We start from the raw sequence: 13947 nt of genomic DNA, 5'->3' as shown, positions 1-13947 counted from the left end.
TGATTGCTTTGTATCTAAGATTTTGTGTAGCCCCCAATAAGATGTAAGCTCCCTGGGGGCAGGGCCTGTTTTTTTTCTTGGTATTTCCAGTGCCTGGTACACTAATAAATGTTGGTTGAGTTGGTCACCCAGCCTTTGTGGTATTTCTTCATGACAAATGAAGATTATACACAGTGTTCCTTTTCCTGTTTCCATGCATTGTTGATTTCCATTTGTATTGGGAACTGCTAATGGACCACAGAGTTGGTTCTCCTGCAGTGACCAGAATAAATAGAATAAATAGCTCAGGGATCCACAAAGAGAAATCTCTAATCAATGCCTATTTGGAGATGCCTTATTTTTCCTACCTCGCCCACCTTCTCCCATCCCAGTTATATTATTGTTACAAAATGTAAGGCTCATTCTTGAGAAACACCTTCATCTTTGCTCAGTAAATAGAATGTTGAAGTTGGAGTCAGGAAGAACTAGGTTCAAATCCTGCCTCAGCAATTAGTTGTGTGACCTTGGATCTCTCTCAGCTTCTATTTCCTAATTTGTAAAATTGGAGTGATAATGGAAGGTATATCTTATTTTCCAGGATTTGAATTGATATACTTGGAATATAAAATAGAAACAATAAAGTCAATCTTAACCAATTTAATACCTGTCTCAGTTGATTTAATACCAACATTCCCTGGTTCTACAAGTTTCTCTTGTCGATGCTGACCTCCCTCCCCTTGCTTGACATAGTATATTTCTTGGATTAAAGCAATTCGTTAGTAATAGATTCCTCTTTTTTTGCTTATTTTTTTCAGGACCCTGCAGGGATCTTTGAATTGGTGGAACTTGTTGGAAATGGAACCTATGGCCAAGTCTATAAGGTAAGGTCACAGACCTATGATTGAGGCTTATTTCTTATTTCTACATAGATGAATATTGACCACATGGTGGCATTTATATGAGTCAGCGTCTAGATGCTACAAAATTGATAAAAGTTGATGTTCTCTCTTGCATCTAGAAAGGAGTTGATGGTTATTTCTGAAAAAAAAATCTATAAAGCTTGAAGTAAAATGGATACTTGTGCTCCAACAAAAGATTAAAAAAGAGACTCAATGAATGGTTTTGATATACGAGCTTGGTTGAAAGAACTGGTGATGTTTTGTCTGGAAAGAAGGAGGGGCTATGTGATTGTCTTGAGGTCATTTGGAGAGCTGGAACATGAAAGAAGGATCAAATTTGTTCTACTTCGTGTCACAGGGCAGGACAAGGATGAAGATGTGGTGAGGGACTTGCTGTCAGGAGATGTAGCCAGAGAGTTAGAGTTATTCCAAAGGGCAGCCAGGGTTCAGCACCCACTGCAGTTGAACAGGGGCATCTCACTAGAGGTGACTAGGTACCAATACATCCCTAGTGCCCCATCCTCCAAAAGGACAATTGAGTCACAAGGCAGGATGCTTCTGAGCGCTCATCTTTGGGGAATCCCATATTTTCCCATTGTCTAACTTGGATTCTATAATTTGTCTATTTCTTCATTGTCATTTTTAAATTACTTATTGTGGTATTTCTTCATGACAAATGAAATCTGATTTTAGATTTTGAAAGCCCTTTGAGGTTTGCTCAACTCTCATTGACTCTAATTACTGCCAAAGAAGGTTTTCAAGGGGAATGAAGGCTGCCATCTATAACAGAGTTTTAAGCTGTTAAATAATCAAGGCTGGAAAAGTGGATTTGGTGATGGCCTGCAGCAGAATCTAAATACATTTTGTAAGCAGTCTTAGCAGAAAAACATCCACATCATGGCCTTCTGTTCAGAGAAAGTTGTATCGTTTAGGAAATATAATTAAAATTTGAGACACTGACAGAGCTCCCCTTGCTTGAATCCTTTTAAGATTTTGAATTTAGATTCTATCTATACTCTGATGAATCTGTGAGTTCACCCATGTGGTCATCCGCTCCAGTGAGGCGAATTGCACCCATCAATGCCTGCCTCCACATCTTGTGTCTCTCTTGTCCCTATCTTCCGTTACGTTTGCTGTTGTTGGCTTTCATTATTTTTCTTGAAAAGTGAAAGTCCAACTCATGTAATAGAAAATGGAGGAAAATATACATCTTCAGGAAAAAAAAATGGAAGTGATTATGATTATTGCTCCAATTTACGCCTGGCGATTTTCGCTTGTGCTGCTAAAAGAAAATGGACTAACATTACAATAGAAACTTCTGGAAACCACTTTTCTGTGGTGATTTTGAGGAATTACCATCCTTTTCCTGAGCAGAGAAATGAAACAGCATTTCCTATTTGGGTTCTGACATGGTGTCCTATTAAAAAAAAGTCTTCCTGAATGACTAGGATTCCATTTGATGCCAAAAGTCCTTCTTCTTGTTGATTGAAATGACTGCCTGTGGAACCTGGCCTAATTTTAGCATGTGTACTTCAAACGTTCTTCAAAATACATGAATCTGACACTCTTGAGAACCTAATTTTTTGGAAAACACTGGAAATGAACCAGCATAAATGGTTGTTTTTCTTGTGGGTACAACCAGATGGTGCTGATTTCAAGAAAAATATGTCACCCTTTCTTTAAAAGAAAAAGGCAGCCCGATTCAAGTTAACCCAATTCGAAGTGAGAAATTCAAGGCTTTGGATGAGCATTGTTGTATGAAAGAAAGAGGGCTAACTTTGGAACCAGAGAACTTGTATTCAAATATAAGCTCAACTCCCTGTGTGTCATTGGGTGAGTCATTACACATACTGAGCTTCACTTTCCTCATCTTTCAAAATGAGTAGTAGATGACCTCCATGTCCCCTACCAGCTCTTAATCTGGTCCTGGCAGGTCTTCACAGCATCCGTTACAAATTACCTTTGTCCTCTTAGGTTCCCTCTGTCACCCATCAAAATACATGCTTCTTGAGGTTAGGAACTGTGTTTCTGCATTTGTTTATGTCCCCAGAGTTTAGTGCAGTGCCCAGCACTGACTAAGTGCTTAATGAATGATCGTTAATTGATATCTTGTGCTACAGCTGTGGAAACCCCTGATATTGCTGAACGACAACTCATCTATAAATTATAGTCACTGGAAATAGCTTAGGGGGCTCAGATGTTAGGTGACTTACCCAGAGTCTCAGTGCTACAGTTTATGCAAGGCAGGACTTCCTGATCCAAGGCTGGCTGCCTGACTACTACATCTATTCTGTTTTATATTGGTATGGCCTTCTCAGAGTGGTGCCATTTTTTTGTTTTTGCAGGGCAGTGAGGGTTAAGTGACTTTTGCCCAGCCAGGGTGACACAGCTAGTAAGTGTCAAGTGTCTGAGACTGGATTTGAACTCGGGTCCTTCTGAATCCAGAGCTGGTGCTTTATCCAGTATTCCACCTGGCTTCCCCCTGTGGTACCATTTTTGATCAGTGACTAGGAGTTAGCCTTGTGGGTATGGAATCTGAGCTGGAAGGCATCTCCCAGTCCATTTCTTCCAATCCATGCCCAAAGGAGAGTCGACTTTATAATACGCCTGACAAGTGGTCATTCCAACCTTTGCTTGAAGCTCTGTAGGAAGGGACAGCTGACTAGTCTCCCATACATCCCATTCCATGCTAGAACATCTCTAGTTATCATGCAGTTAGTTGTGTCTTTCTATAAAATATAAATCTAACTCATTGTGACTTTGAGCCATTCCCCAGAGTTCTGTTCTCAGCAACCAAATAAACTCAACCTCTGATAAGCTGAACATGGTGTCCTGCACTCAACAGGCATGGAATAATATTTATTGAACAATAGCTGAAGTAGTCCAGCCTTACAGAGGGAGTATTTGGCCCTGAATCTGGAGACTTGGGTCCACCTCTCCTTCTTGGCTTTTGTTTATGGGAATATTGGGAATATTTTGACAGGGCTGATCACAGGGATGTTAGAGTCATTTGGGCCATGTGCCACCAAGAGCTGGAGCTTTTTTCCTTCTGGAGCTGTGTGAGGTCTTAGTCACTCAAGTGATGGTGAACTTCTATAATTGTTACCCATTCCATGCAATGTCCAGTTGCTAGGCAACCAGATGTGGTTGGATGCATACTACTCAAGCATGGAGACTCCTTCCTGAGTCATCATATGCATGGGGTGGCTGGTGGGTTGTGCTGACAATACAGTCCCTGCTGGCCATTTGAATGACAAAGCAGATTAGGGCTCGATTGAAGGGGAGCCAGTTACTTAACATATAGTTAGCAACTTGATTTTGGCCAACTTTAATAAGAAAGACTAGTGTGCAGAGATCTGAACTTACGGAGCAGATAAATTAGGTGGTAGTTATTTGCACAGCAGGGTATACTTACTGCAAGGAGAAAAATATCTTTCTGGGAAAAAATGATGCGTATATAGACATTTTGTCATTTGGATTACTTGAAATGCAGCAGATGGGTAGGCTATCTCAATGAATCCTCTGTTGAATCTTCTCCTAAAGCAAATAATAACCCCCAGATTTATCTGTAGAAATCCATATTTTCATATGTCAAGCTATCTTAAAATGAAGCATAACTGCCCTGGAGGATTATTGGTTTTAGAGAAGAATTCATTATTATAAGCTGTTCTTTATTTATGATAGGCTTCTGCATGTACATAGGACTGCTCATTTTTGTCTCAGTTTCCCTTACAACTAGAATACTCGATGGCACAGAGTAGGCACTTTAAAGTTCTCCCCAATTCCAAGTCATTTTCTCAACAGTTTTGCCAACAGTTTTCCTGTCTGGACCATAGACCATGCCCTAGAGGTTCTTACCCTTTTCTCTCTAGAACTTCCACCATGGTGTCTGTGGTTCTGATTGGTCACCTGGCCTACTCTTTCTGCCCTAGTCCTCTCTGTTCAGGTCAGGAGCCTTGGCTCCTGTCAAATAAGGAATTGTAGTGCCTGACATGCAGGTAGTACCTAATAAATGCTTGTTGACTGCCACCAGCATTTCGACCTACTTTGCTATGTTCCCACTTACTTACTACCAGCGTTCTGGCTACTATTCTCTCATACACATTGTGTTTTCCTATTATAATGTAAGTGGCTAGCACAGCGCTTGGTGCTTTGAGCACCTTAAGTAGTACTCTGGGCCTGGAATCAGGAAGATCTGATTTAAAATCTGGCCTTAGATACCAACTGGGAGACACTGGACAAGTCACTTTAAAAAAAAAAATCTCTTTTTGCCTCAGTTTCCTCATCTATAAAATAAAGGTGATCATAGGACCCACCTCCAGGGTTGTTGTGAGGATCAAGTGAGATAATATTTCTAAAATACTTAATAATAACAATAATGATAATGATAATAATAATCACTAACATTTATATAGGGCTTACTATATGCCAGGAACTGTGCTAAGTGCTTTACGGTTATTAACACAGTGCCTGATGCATAGTAGGCCCTGTATAAATGTTAGCTATTATTGTTATTTTTATTATTATTATTGATTTTTTCCTTCATACTTAGATAAATGCATGAATGTACAAATGAATGAATGAATAATTCCCAGATAGCATAGGGATCAGGACTGGGCCTGTATTCATTGGGATTCATTGGGATTCATAGGGAGCTGCCAGGAGATGGAAGAAGGCCTTTTCTCTTCAGATAAATACTTGCTCTTAGCTGCCTAGGGCAGTGAAAGGCCAAGTGACATGCCCAGGGTAACCAGGGAGTATGGGTTGGAGGTCACACTTGAACCCAGGTGTTCTGGCGATTCTCAGTCCACTATAGTCACCACAAATTGGCCCAGGATTTTCAAAAGCCCCAAACATACAGTTATTTCTATTGTCATTTTTTGGGCACTTCCCCCATCCCTTCTCCTCACCTGCTCCTCATTTGGGTTTGCAGCCCATGAGAAAGGTCATGCCCTGCATAGGCTTTGTTTTTGTCCATCACCGAAAGCAAGGGTTTTTACATCTTCTGAGAACCAGCCCCATATGGTAGCCGTGTCGCTCCTCCAACATCCCTGATTTTGATTTTATTTGGTGGACAGATTGGGAGAACAAAAAAATGAAAGAAAATTTATTGCTTGCATCAACAGATTGCTCTTTTATTTTCCTTTCTTGGAATTTTACTGACAGATGAGAAGGAAAGTTACAGATATCAGGTAGATAAGGCCCACCACCCTTAGCATTTAAAAAATATATCAAGAGTATCTAAGATTGGGAAAGAAAGAGAAATCTGGCACATTTTCTTAAATGAATTCCATTGAGTGTCTCCTTTATCATTCCATAGATTCAGAGTTGGAATGAACTTGTACTGTAGAACTCAGAATCACAGAACGTAAGCCCCTTGCAGGTCAGGCACTATATGCTTTTATCTTTGTATGCCTAGCATAACATCTGGCAAATACTAATGCTTGGATATTTATTGGATTGAATTGAATTAGAAATCATTAAGTCCAACTCCCCTTATTTTATAGGCAAGGAAATTGAGGCAAAGTAAGGCGAAATGGACTTGCCCAAGGTTAAGAAGGTTATAAGGGGGCAGCTAGGTGGCACAGTGGATAGAGCACCGGCCCTGGAGTCAGGAGTACCTGAGTTCAAATCCGGCCTCAGACACTTAACACTTACTAGCTGTGTGACCCTGGGCAAGTCACTTAACCCCAATTGTCTCACTAAAAAAAAAAAAAAAAAAAAAGAAGGTTATAAGGAGGATTCAGGATTTTTGTGGCTCCAAGCTTTGTCTCGAGCAGAGGCAAGAAGCAAAGGGTGAAAATTTTTATGCTTATTCTTGGCACCATTTCTCAGATCCTCTTATTTTTAGAGCATGGTAACTCCAAGGTCTAATCTCAGAAGACCTGGTTCCTTTCCCTTGAATGGCCTCCAGTCTAAGGGAAATGGCACTCCATGGTTCTTGTGATCTAAGAGAAATAATAATTAAATCTCTAGTATAGGTGGTTAAATCACAGAAGAAGAGAGAAGGGAGGGATTTTAGAGATGCCCACCCCATCTAATAATTCTCTGAGGCTGGACTTGAACTCAGGTGTTCCAGGCCCAGTTGGCTATCCCCTATTTTACCAAGCTGCCTTTAGGGCTAAAAGTACAAAGAAACCATCTCCAGGAACAGTCTATGTTGATATGTTGAAACCAGATTCCAAACACAGAACCTTCTATTTTATCCTAGAGGTGATAAGGAGACAAATGCATCTTCTCAGGGCTCCCAATTGAAGCGTGTCTGGCAGCTGGATCAGCTGGATTGGAGATGGATCTATCTGGAGGCAAGGAGTTCCATTACAGAATTGTGGCGGTCATCCTAGGGAAGGGGATAGAGGAGAGGATGGGATAGGTAGATTTAGAGGTAATTTAGCACAGATGCGGTGATAGTATGACACAGAGTGGATAGGGGAAGAGTCCAAGGGGTTCTGCGCTGGAGTGAAGACCCAGTTGAGATTCACTAATAAAATGATAGTGAACGCAGTGATATCCAGCAAGCAGAGAGGGTAGATGATAATTAGTGGTATCAAACACAAATAGCAAAGGATCCCTATTGACCGCAGATTTAGAAAACCACAAACTGACATTATCCGTGTTGTATTATATTTTTATTTATTTTGTTAAACATCTCCCAATTACATTTTTTCCAGTTACATTTTAATCTGGTTCAGGCAATACTGGGGAGTTTTGTGGGTAACATCTCTATTTTAGCTAATAGCCAGAGTAACTATAAAATAATAGCTCATATTTATGTATCACTATAAGCCAGGCATTTTATAATTTGTATCTCATTTGATCCTCACAATGACTCTGGGAGATATGTTTTATTGTTATCTCCATTTTACAGATGAGGAAAGTGAGGCAAACAGGAGTTAAGTGACTCAATTTACAATCTCTGTTCTAGATCACACAAGTGAAAGCGGAATGGGTAATGATGAGATCAAGAGTATGAATGACCCCACGTATAGCTGAGCCTGTAGTGAAGCCTTGGATCCTAGGAGTTTAGGAGACTGATGGAATAGGAATTTGGATGGATGAGAGGGACTGAATGGTTCTGTGATTCTGTGTATTTTATTGGAAATGACTAGGGTGTGTCTGTATGATTGCATATAGTCAACAGACCCTTCATGGGTGTCATGTATGAGCGGGGTGCTAGAGGGGAAAGATCATTGAATTTAGGAACCTGGTCTCCTAGCCTTAAGATGCTGGGTGGGTCATTTAATTTTTCTGAGTTATAGCTTTTGGTGAAGTGGAAAGAGCATGGGATTTGAATCCTAACTTTGCTGCTAAACAGCCTGCATGACCTTGGGCAAGCAAGTGACTTTTCCTCTCTGTGCTCTGGCTTCTTAATTTGTAAAATGAATATGACACATTCCTTCTAGCTCTCAATACCACCAGCTTACAAGGAGGGGTTAGTACCAAGTATCTGCACTGCTCACCCTACAGGTTTCTTGTGGGAAGCAAAGGAAAGAGCTGACAAGAGTATTCTTGGTAAATTGCAAAGTGCTGTGATAAGATGGGGAGCTCTGTCATCATCCTCATAATTTTCAGAGTAATTGACCCAGTGGGTGACTTTTTCCAAAAAGTATCCTCTTGGGGGCAGCTAGATGGCACAGTGGATAAAGCACTGGCCCTAGATTCAGGAGGACCTGAGTTCAAATCCAGCCTCAGACACTTGACACTTAATAGCTGTGTGACCCTGGGCAAGTCACTTAACCTGCATTGCCCTCCCCCCCCCCCCAAAAAAAGTATCCTCCTAGTGGAGTGCAAGTTCCATGAGGGCAGGGACTGGTGTTTTGTTTTGTTTTTTTTTAAAGCTTGTATTTGTATCCGCAGTGGGAAATACAAAGTAAACTCTTAAATGCTTGTTGTCTTCCTGCCATGACTTTGGGGAAATGGTTGTGCTATAATGGAAAGAACTTTGGCTTTCAAGCACAGGACCTGGGTTCAAATCTCAGCTTTCCATGATCTTAAGCAAATCATTTTACTTTTTCAGGCTTTTATTCCTCATCCATAAAAATTGTGGGAATTGGAACATATGATCTCTAAGCCCCCATTCCTTCTCTACCAGCTCTAAATCTATAATCCTAGAAGAAAACACAACCACTGCCTTCCAACTGCCCATTTCCTTTTAACTTCTTCCCGAGAGCCATCCCTTAGAACCTTCCAAATATTCCCCTGTCATTAGTCCATTTCATTCAGTAGATAAGGTCTCAGGACTATTGAAATGTAGGAAATGTCTTAATTGCAAGTGGCAAAAATGCTAGGAATCCATTTTACTTCTGCTCCTGGGAAACGAGGAGTTATTTCATCTGGAAAAACATTTGCTTGGTGGGCTCTTCATTGCAACAGTCCTCAGTAAGGTATGCCTCTAATTGTGGCCGGTGCCTGTGCTGCCTCATGCTGTGATCCTGTCAGCTCTAATAAATTAAAGCTGAGTTAAGCCATAGAACCTATGGAGGGGAGACCCTGACAGGGAGAGCACCTGTGTGGGTGAAAGAAGCCACCTCCTCTCTGGCAGGTACTGGTACTTCTAGAGCTGCTGGCAAAACAAACCCTGGGGTGGGATGGATGATTCCAGGCTGTTAAAGGTGTTGCCAACCTGAACTGTTTCTTCTCAGGTTGGCCATGATCCAGGGCTTTGGGGGTCACAGTCACTTTCAGGACTGAGTATTACGTAGGTTATTCATTTCTGACATTCTGAATTCAACCTAGGAGAATTTTGTAAGCTAGTGCTCTCTCTCTTCTCTTTTCTCTCTCCCCTCCTCTCCCCTCCCCTCCTCTCCCCTCTTCTCTTCTCCTCTCTTCTCTTCTCTTCTCTTCTCTTCTCTTCTCTTCTCTTCTCTTCTCTTCTCTTCTCTTCTCTTCTCTTCTCTTCTCTTCTCTTCTCTTCTCTTCTCTTCTCTTCTCTCTCTCTCTCTCTCTCTCCCCCTCCCTCTCCTCTCCTCTCCTCTCCTCTCCTCTCCTCTCCTCTCCTCTCCTCTCCTCTCCTCTCCTCTCCTCTCCTCTCCTCTCCTCTCCTCTCCTCTCCTCTCCTCTCCTCTCCTCTCCTCTCCTCTCCTCTCCTCTCCTCTTTCTCTCCTCTCTTTCTTCTTTTTCTCTCCATATATGTGTGTATATACACTTATATACCCCACAATACATCTGTATATACATATATATATACAGATATACACATACATATATATATATACAGATATACACATACATATATATATACATGCAGATATACACATACATATATACAGATATACACATACATATATATGCAGATATATACATACAGATATACACACACATATATATACACAGATATACACACATATATATACATATACAGATATACACATACACACATATATATACATTTACAGATATACACATACACACATATACATATACAGATATACACACACACACACACATATATATATACACATACATATATATATATATATATATACATATACAGATATTTTCCATCAGTAGACTCTAAGATTCCTGAGGACAAATACTGTTTCATTTTCATTTTTGTGACTCCAGTGCTGATCACAACAGCTGCAGCATCATGGTTCGTGTGAAATAAAAGCTTTACTGCATTGAAAGCATTAACGATGTGATTTTCCCTAAGGCCTTTAAATCCTTGGTGAAGCCTGGTCCCTCCATCTGGGGACTTAAAAAGGGGGCCTGGTAGACTAGATAGGGTTTCACTCCTGTGGAGAGAACACTGCAAGTAAAGAGGAAATTCATTCAGTTAAATTGAGAACTGAGGAGGCATCATATTCCACATCTCTGAAAATGCTTGCATTGGGGACCTTTAAAATACCTTCCTACTTTCCGATTCTATGATTCCTTTCTTCTGTTACAGATCCAATACCTCTTTAAAATTCTACTCAAAAGGCAAATGCCACCTAAAATTTGGACCATGGAGAGAGATTTATCTTAGACTTTCTTTCTTTCTTTCTTTCTTTCTTTCTTTCTTTCTTTCTTTCTTTCTTTCTTTCTTTCTTTCTTTCTTTCTTTCTTTCTTTCTTTCTTTCTTTCTCTCTCTCTCTCTCTCTCTCTCTCTCTCTCTCTCTCTCTCTCTCTCTCTCTCTCTCTCTCTCTCCCTTCCTTCCTTCCTTCCTTCCTTCCTTCCTTCCTTTCTCTTTCTTTCTCTTTCTTTCTTTCTTTTTTGTGTGTGAGGCAATTGGGGTTAAGTGACTTGCCCAGGGTCACACAACTAGTAAGTGTTAAGTTTCTCAGGTCCTCTTGAATCCAGGGCTGGTAATCTATCCACTGTGCCACTTTATCCTAGCTGCCCCTATCTTAGACTTTCGACCCCGTGAGGTCAGGGATTATGTCATCTTTGTACCCCAACACACTGCCTGGCATGGTGCCTAACACAGAGAAAGAGTTCCATCAAGATTTGGTAGCTAAATCAATGAATGAATGAATTCTAACCCTCAGTACCATTCCTTCAAAACTTCTATGGAAAAGGATATTTTGGAGGCTGTGTTCCACCGTTGGAGAATCTTCAGTTGCATTTCCACTGACTCAAAACCTTCACACATTTCATCTTTGTCTCTTAAGTCTTCCTTGTAAACTTAACTTAAAATAGGCACATTTCCTGGATATTTTTCTGACAACAGTGAAACACATACCAGCCACATACACTGCACATCTGTCTCTCCATATGTTGGAAGTCTCCTAAGATTACTCATTCAAGACCTGCCTATGTGTACCAGGTGACTGTCCCAGGGCTAGGATTCTGTAATTCATCCAGGATTATGTTAAGCTTCCACACTCTTCAGTTTTTCTGTCTTTGATGACTTTTCCTATCTCTTCCGTGACTAAAATGGAGACCAATAGCAATATAATTTGAGACCTAAAAGAGTGGTCTTATGACACATCTGAAGTATATGAGGAAATAGCGGTAAGACCACTCACTCTGGAGTTGGAGGATCAACAAATACATATCTGACTCTTAATACCTAAGTTTAGGCAAATCACTTAATCTCCCTGGGCTTTGTTGCCTCAGTTTTCTCATCTGTAAAATGAGGGAGGTGGTGAACTAACTATTCTCTGAGGTCTCTTTTAGTTCCAGCTCTAGAATCTTATAAATAGGGAAATGAAGTGATAGAAGGAGGGAGCAAGAACAAAGGAACAACAAATGTGTATAACTACAAATTATTTTTTTAAAGGACCCTGATACTAGCACTTTCTCCTCTGAAATTGCTTTCCACTGTTCTGTATGCGTCTTTTCTGTATGTGTAAATATACTCAGTCACTTCACTTGTGTCCAACTCTTTGTAACCCCATTTGGGGTTTTCTTGAGCAAAGTTACTGGAGTGATTTTCCATTTTTGTAATCCAGATTATTTTACATATGAGGAAACTGAGGCAAATAGGATAAAGTGACTCACCCAGGCATATAGGTCTTAAAAAAACCTAACAATAATAATAGAAAAAAACCCAGCAGAATACTTTGAATCTTGAATTCTGGTCCCTATCTCTGTGCAGAGGTATATTAAGATCAAAGGTACAGAGGTCTGAAAGCCGATTAAAGATGCTAAAATAAATCTATCAGACATGCGTGTATCACCTATTTCAGGAAGGCTGTGCCTTTGGGATACAAGGAGTATAATTTTAAATTCTTGCCATGGGGGCAAAAATTAGGAAGATCTGAAGCTAGCTTTGTCTCTGACTGGATGGGAGAGTTTGGGCAAATTATCATGGTGTGTTTCTGGGCCTCAGTTTCCTTCTCTGTCCAGTGAGGACCTTGAATGAGATGATCAAAGTTCCTTTCTAGCTCTAACTTTCTGGGACTCAGTAATTTTAGATTTCATTGTTAGGAGACCCATGGGAGGCTAAACTGGTAATAATGCAAAACACTCATGACACTAATTGTTTTACTAAATGGTTCTTTTTAGTTGTAATCTACAAAAGACAGAACTAGAGATGACAGTTAGGTAATTAGTCACTGATTTCTTAGCCAAGTGGAGAAAAGTTATTATACAACATACCAAATCATTATTTCCCAGGAGGATCCTTTCCACCAATAAGGGGACAACAAAGTATAGAAATCCTTGCTGTCTAAAAAAGAACAGCAACAGCAGGCCTGTAGTGGGAAGAGCAAAGGATGGATGGAGATTTGGCCTTTAGACTCACACTGCCACATCCTTCTAAAATATAGACTACTGACCTCCCTGAAAATTCCACTTTCCCCAACCCCTCTTAATTCCAGTATTTTTAAAAAATTCCTTTTATTTTTATTCACATTTGTGTCTAATGGTAGCCATTTCTTTCCCCTATTAATTATTTCCTACTTGTCCTGTATATCTTGTTTCATATATATTTGTTTTCATGTTGTCTCCTGCTAAACTGTAAGCTCCTTGAAGGTAAGGATTGTATTTTGCCTCTTTTTGTATTGCCAATGCTTAGCACAGACAGTGTCTGTCGCATTGTTGTTCAGTCATTTCAATCATGTCTGACTCTTATTGATCCTATTTGGGGTTTTCTTTTTTTTTGTTTTGTTTTGTTTTTGACGGGGCAATGAGGGTCAAATGACTTGTCCAGGGTCACACAGCTAGTAAGTGTCTGAGGTCGGATTTGAACTCAGGTCCTCCTGAATCCAGGGCTGGTGCTTTATCTACTCCACCACCTAGGTGCCGTCATTTGGGATTTTCTTGACAAAGATAATGGATTAGTTTGCCATTACCTTCTCTAGCTCATTTGACAGATGAGAAACTAAGCAAACAGAGTGAGCTGACTTGCCCAGGGCCACACAGCTAATAAGGTCTTCCTGACTCCAGGTCCAGTGTTATCTACCACACCACCAAGCAAGCCCTAGAAGACACTTAATCAATGTTTATTAATTGATTATTTCCTTCAGTACCATGACTGTATACCCTGAAATGTCATCACCAGTGTAGTTATTTTGCTTTGCAAACCTTTCTTTGCCTCTTTTCCCCATATTCAAATTCAGTCCCAGCCCAGGCCAGATGATTACAAATTCTGGGGGGCAAATAGTCTTCAAATGAGGGCCTAGGATGGAGGGATCCTTCTCT

The 13947-nt window shown here is 40.4% G+C and overlaps 1 protein-coding gene across 7 annotated transcripts in view; it reads left to right on the top strand.

Annotated features, from left to right (window-relative positions):
• TNIK (TRAF2 and NCK interacting kinase) overlaps positions 1-13947 on the top strand; it is a 430959-nt gene that overhangs the window by 92482 nt on the left and 324530 nt on the right. For all 7 annotated transcript variants that reach the window (XM_043995975.1, XM_043995980.1, XM_043995978.1 and 4 more), the window contains exon 2: positions 795-860. In XM_043995975.1, the coding sequence (XP_043851910.1) occupies positions 795-860 (66 nt within the window). The remainder of the gene's footprint in view (positions 1-794; positions 861-13947) is intronic.

The sequence above is a fragment of the Dromiciops gliroides genome, chromosome 3 (assembly GCF_019393635.1).
Source record: "Dromiciops gliroides isolate mDroGli1 chromosome 3, mDroGli1.pri, whole genome shotgun sequence".
In the NCBI taxonomy this organism is placed as follows: Eukaryota; Metazoa; Chordata; class Mammalia; order Microbiotheria; family Microbiotheriidae; genus Dromiciops; species Dromiciops gliroides.
The sequence above is the reverse complement of the archived record's forward strand: the minus strand, read 5'-3'. Positions and strand labels throughout refer to the sequence as shown.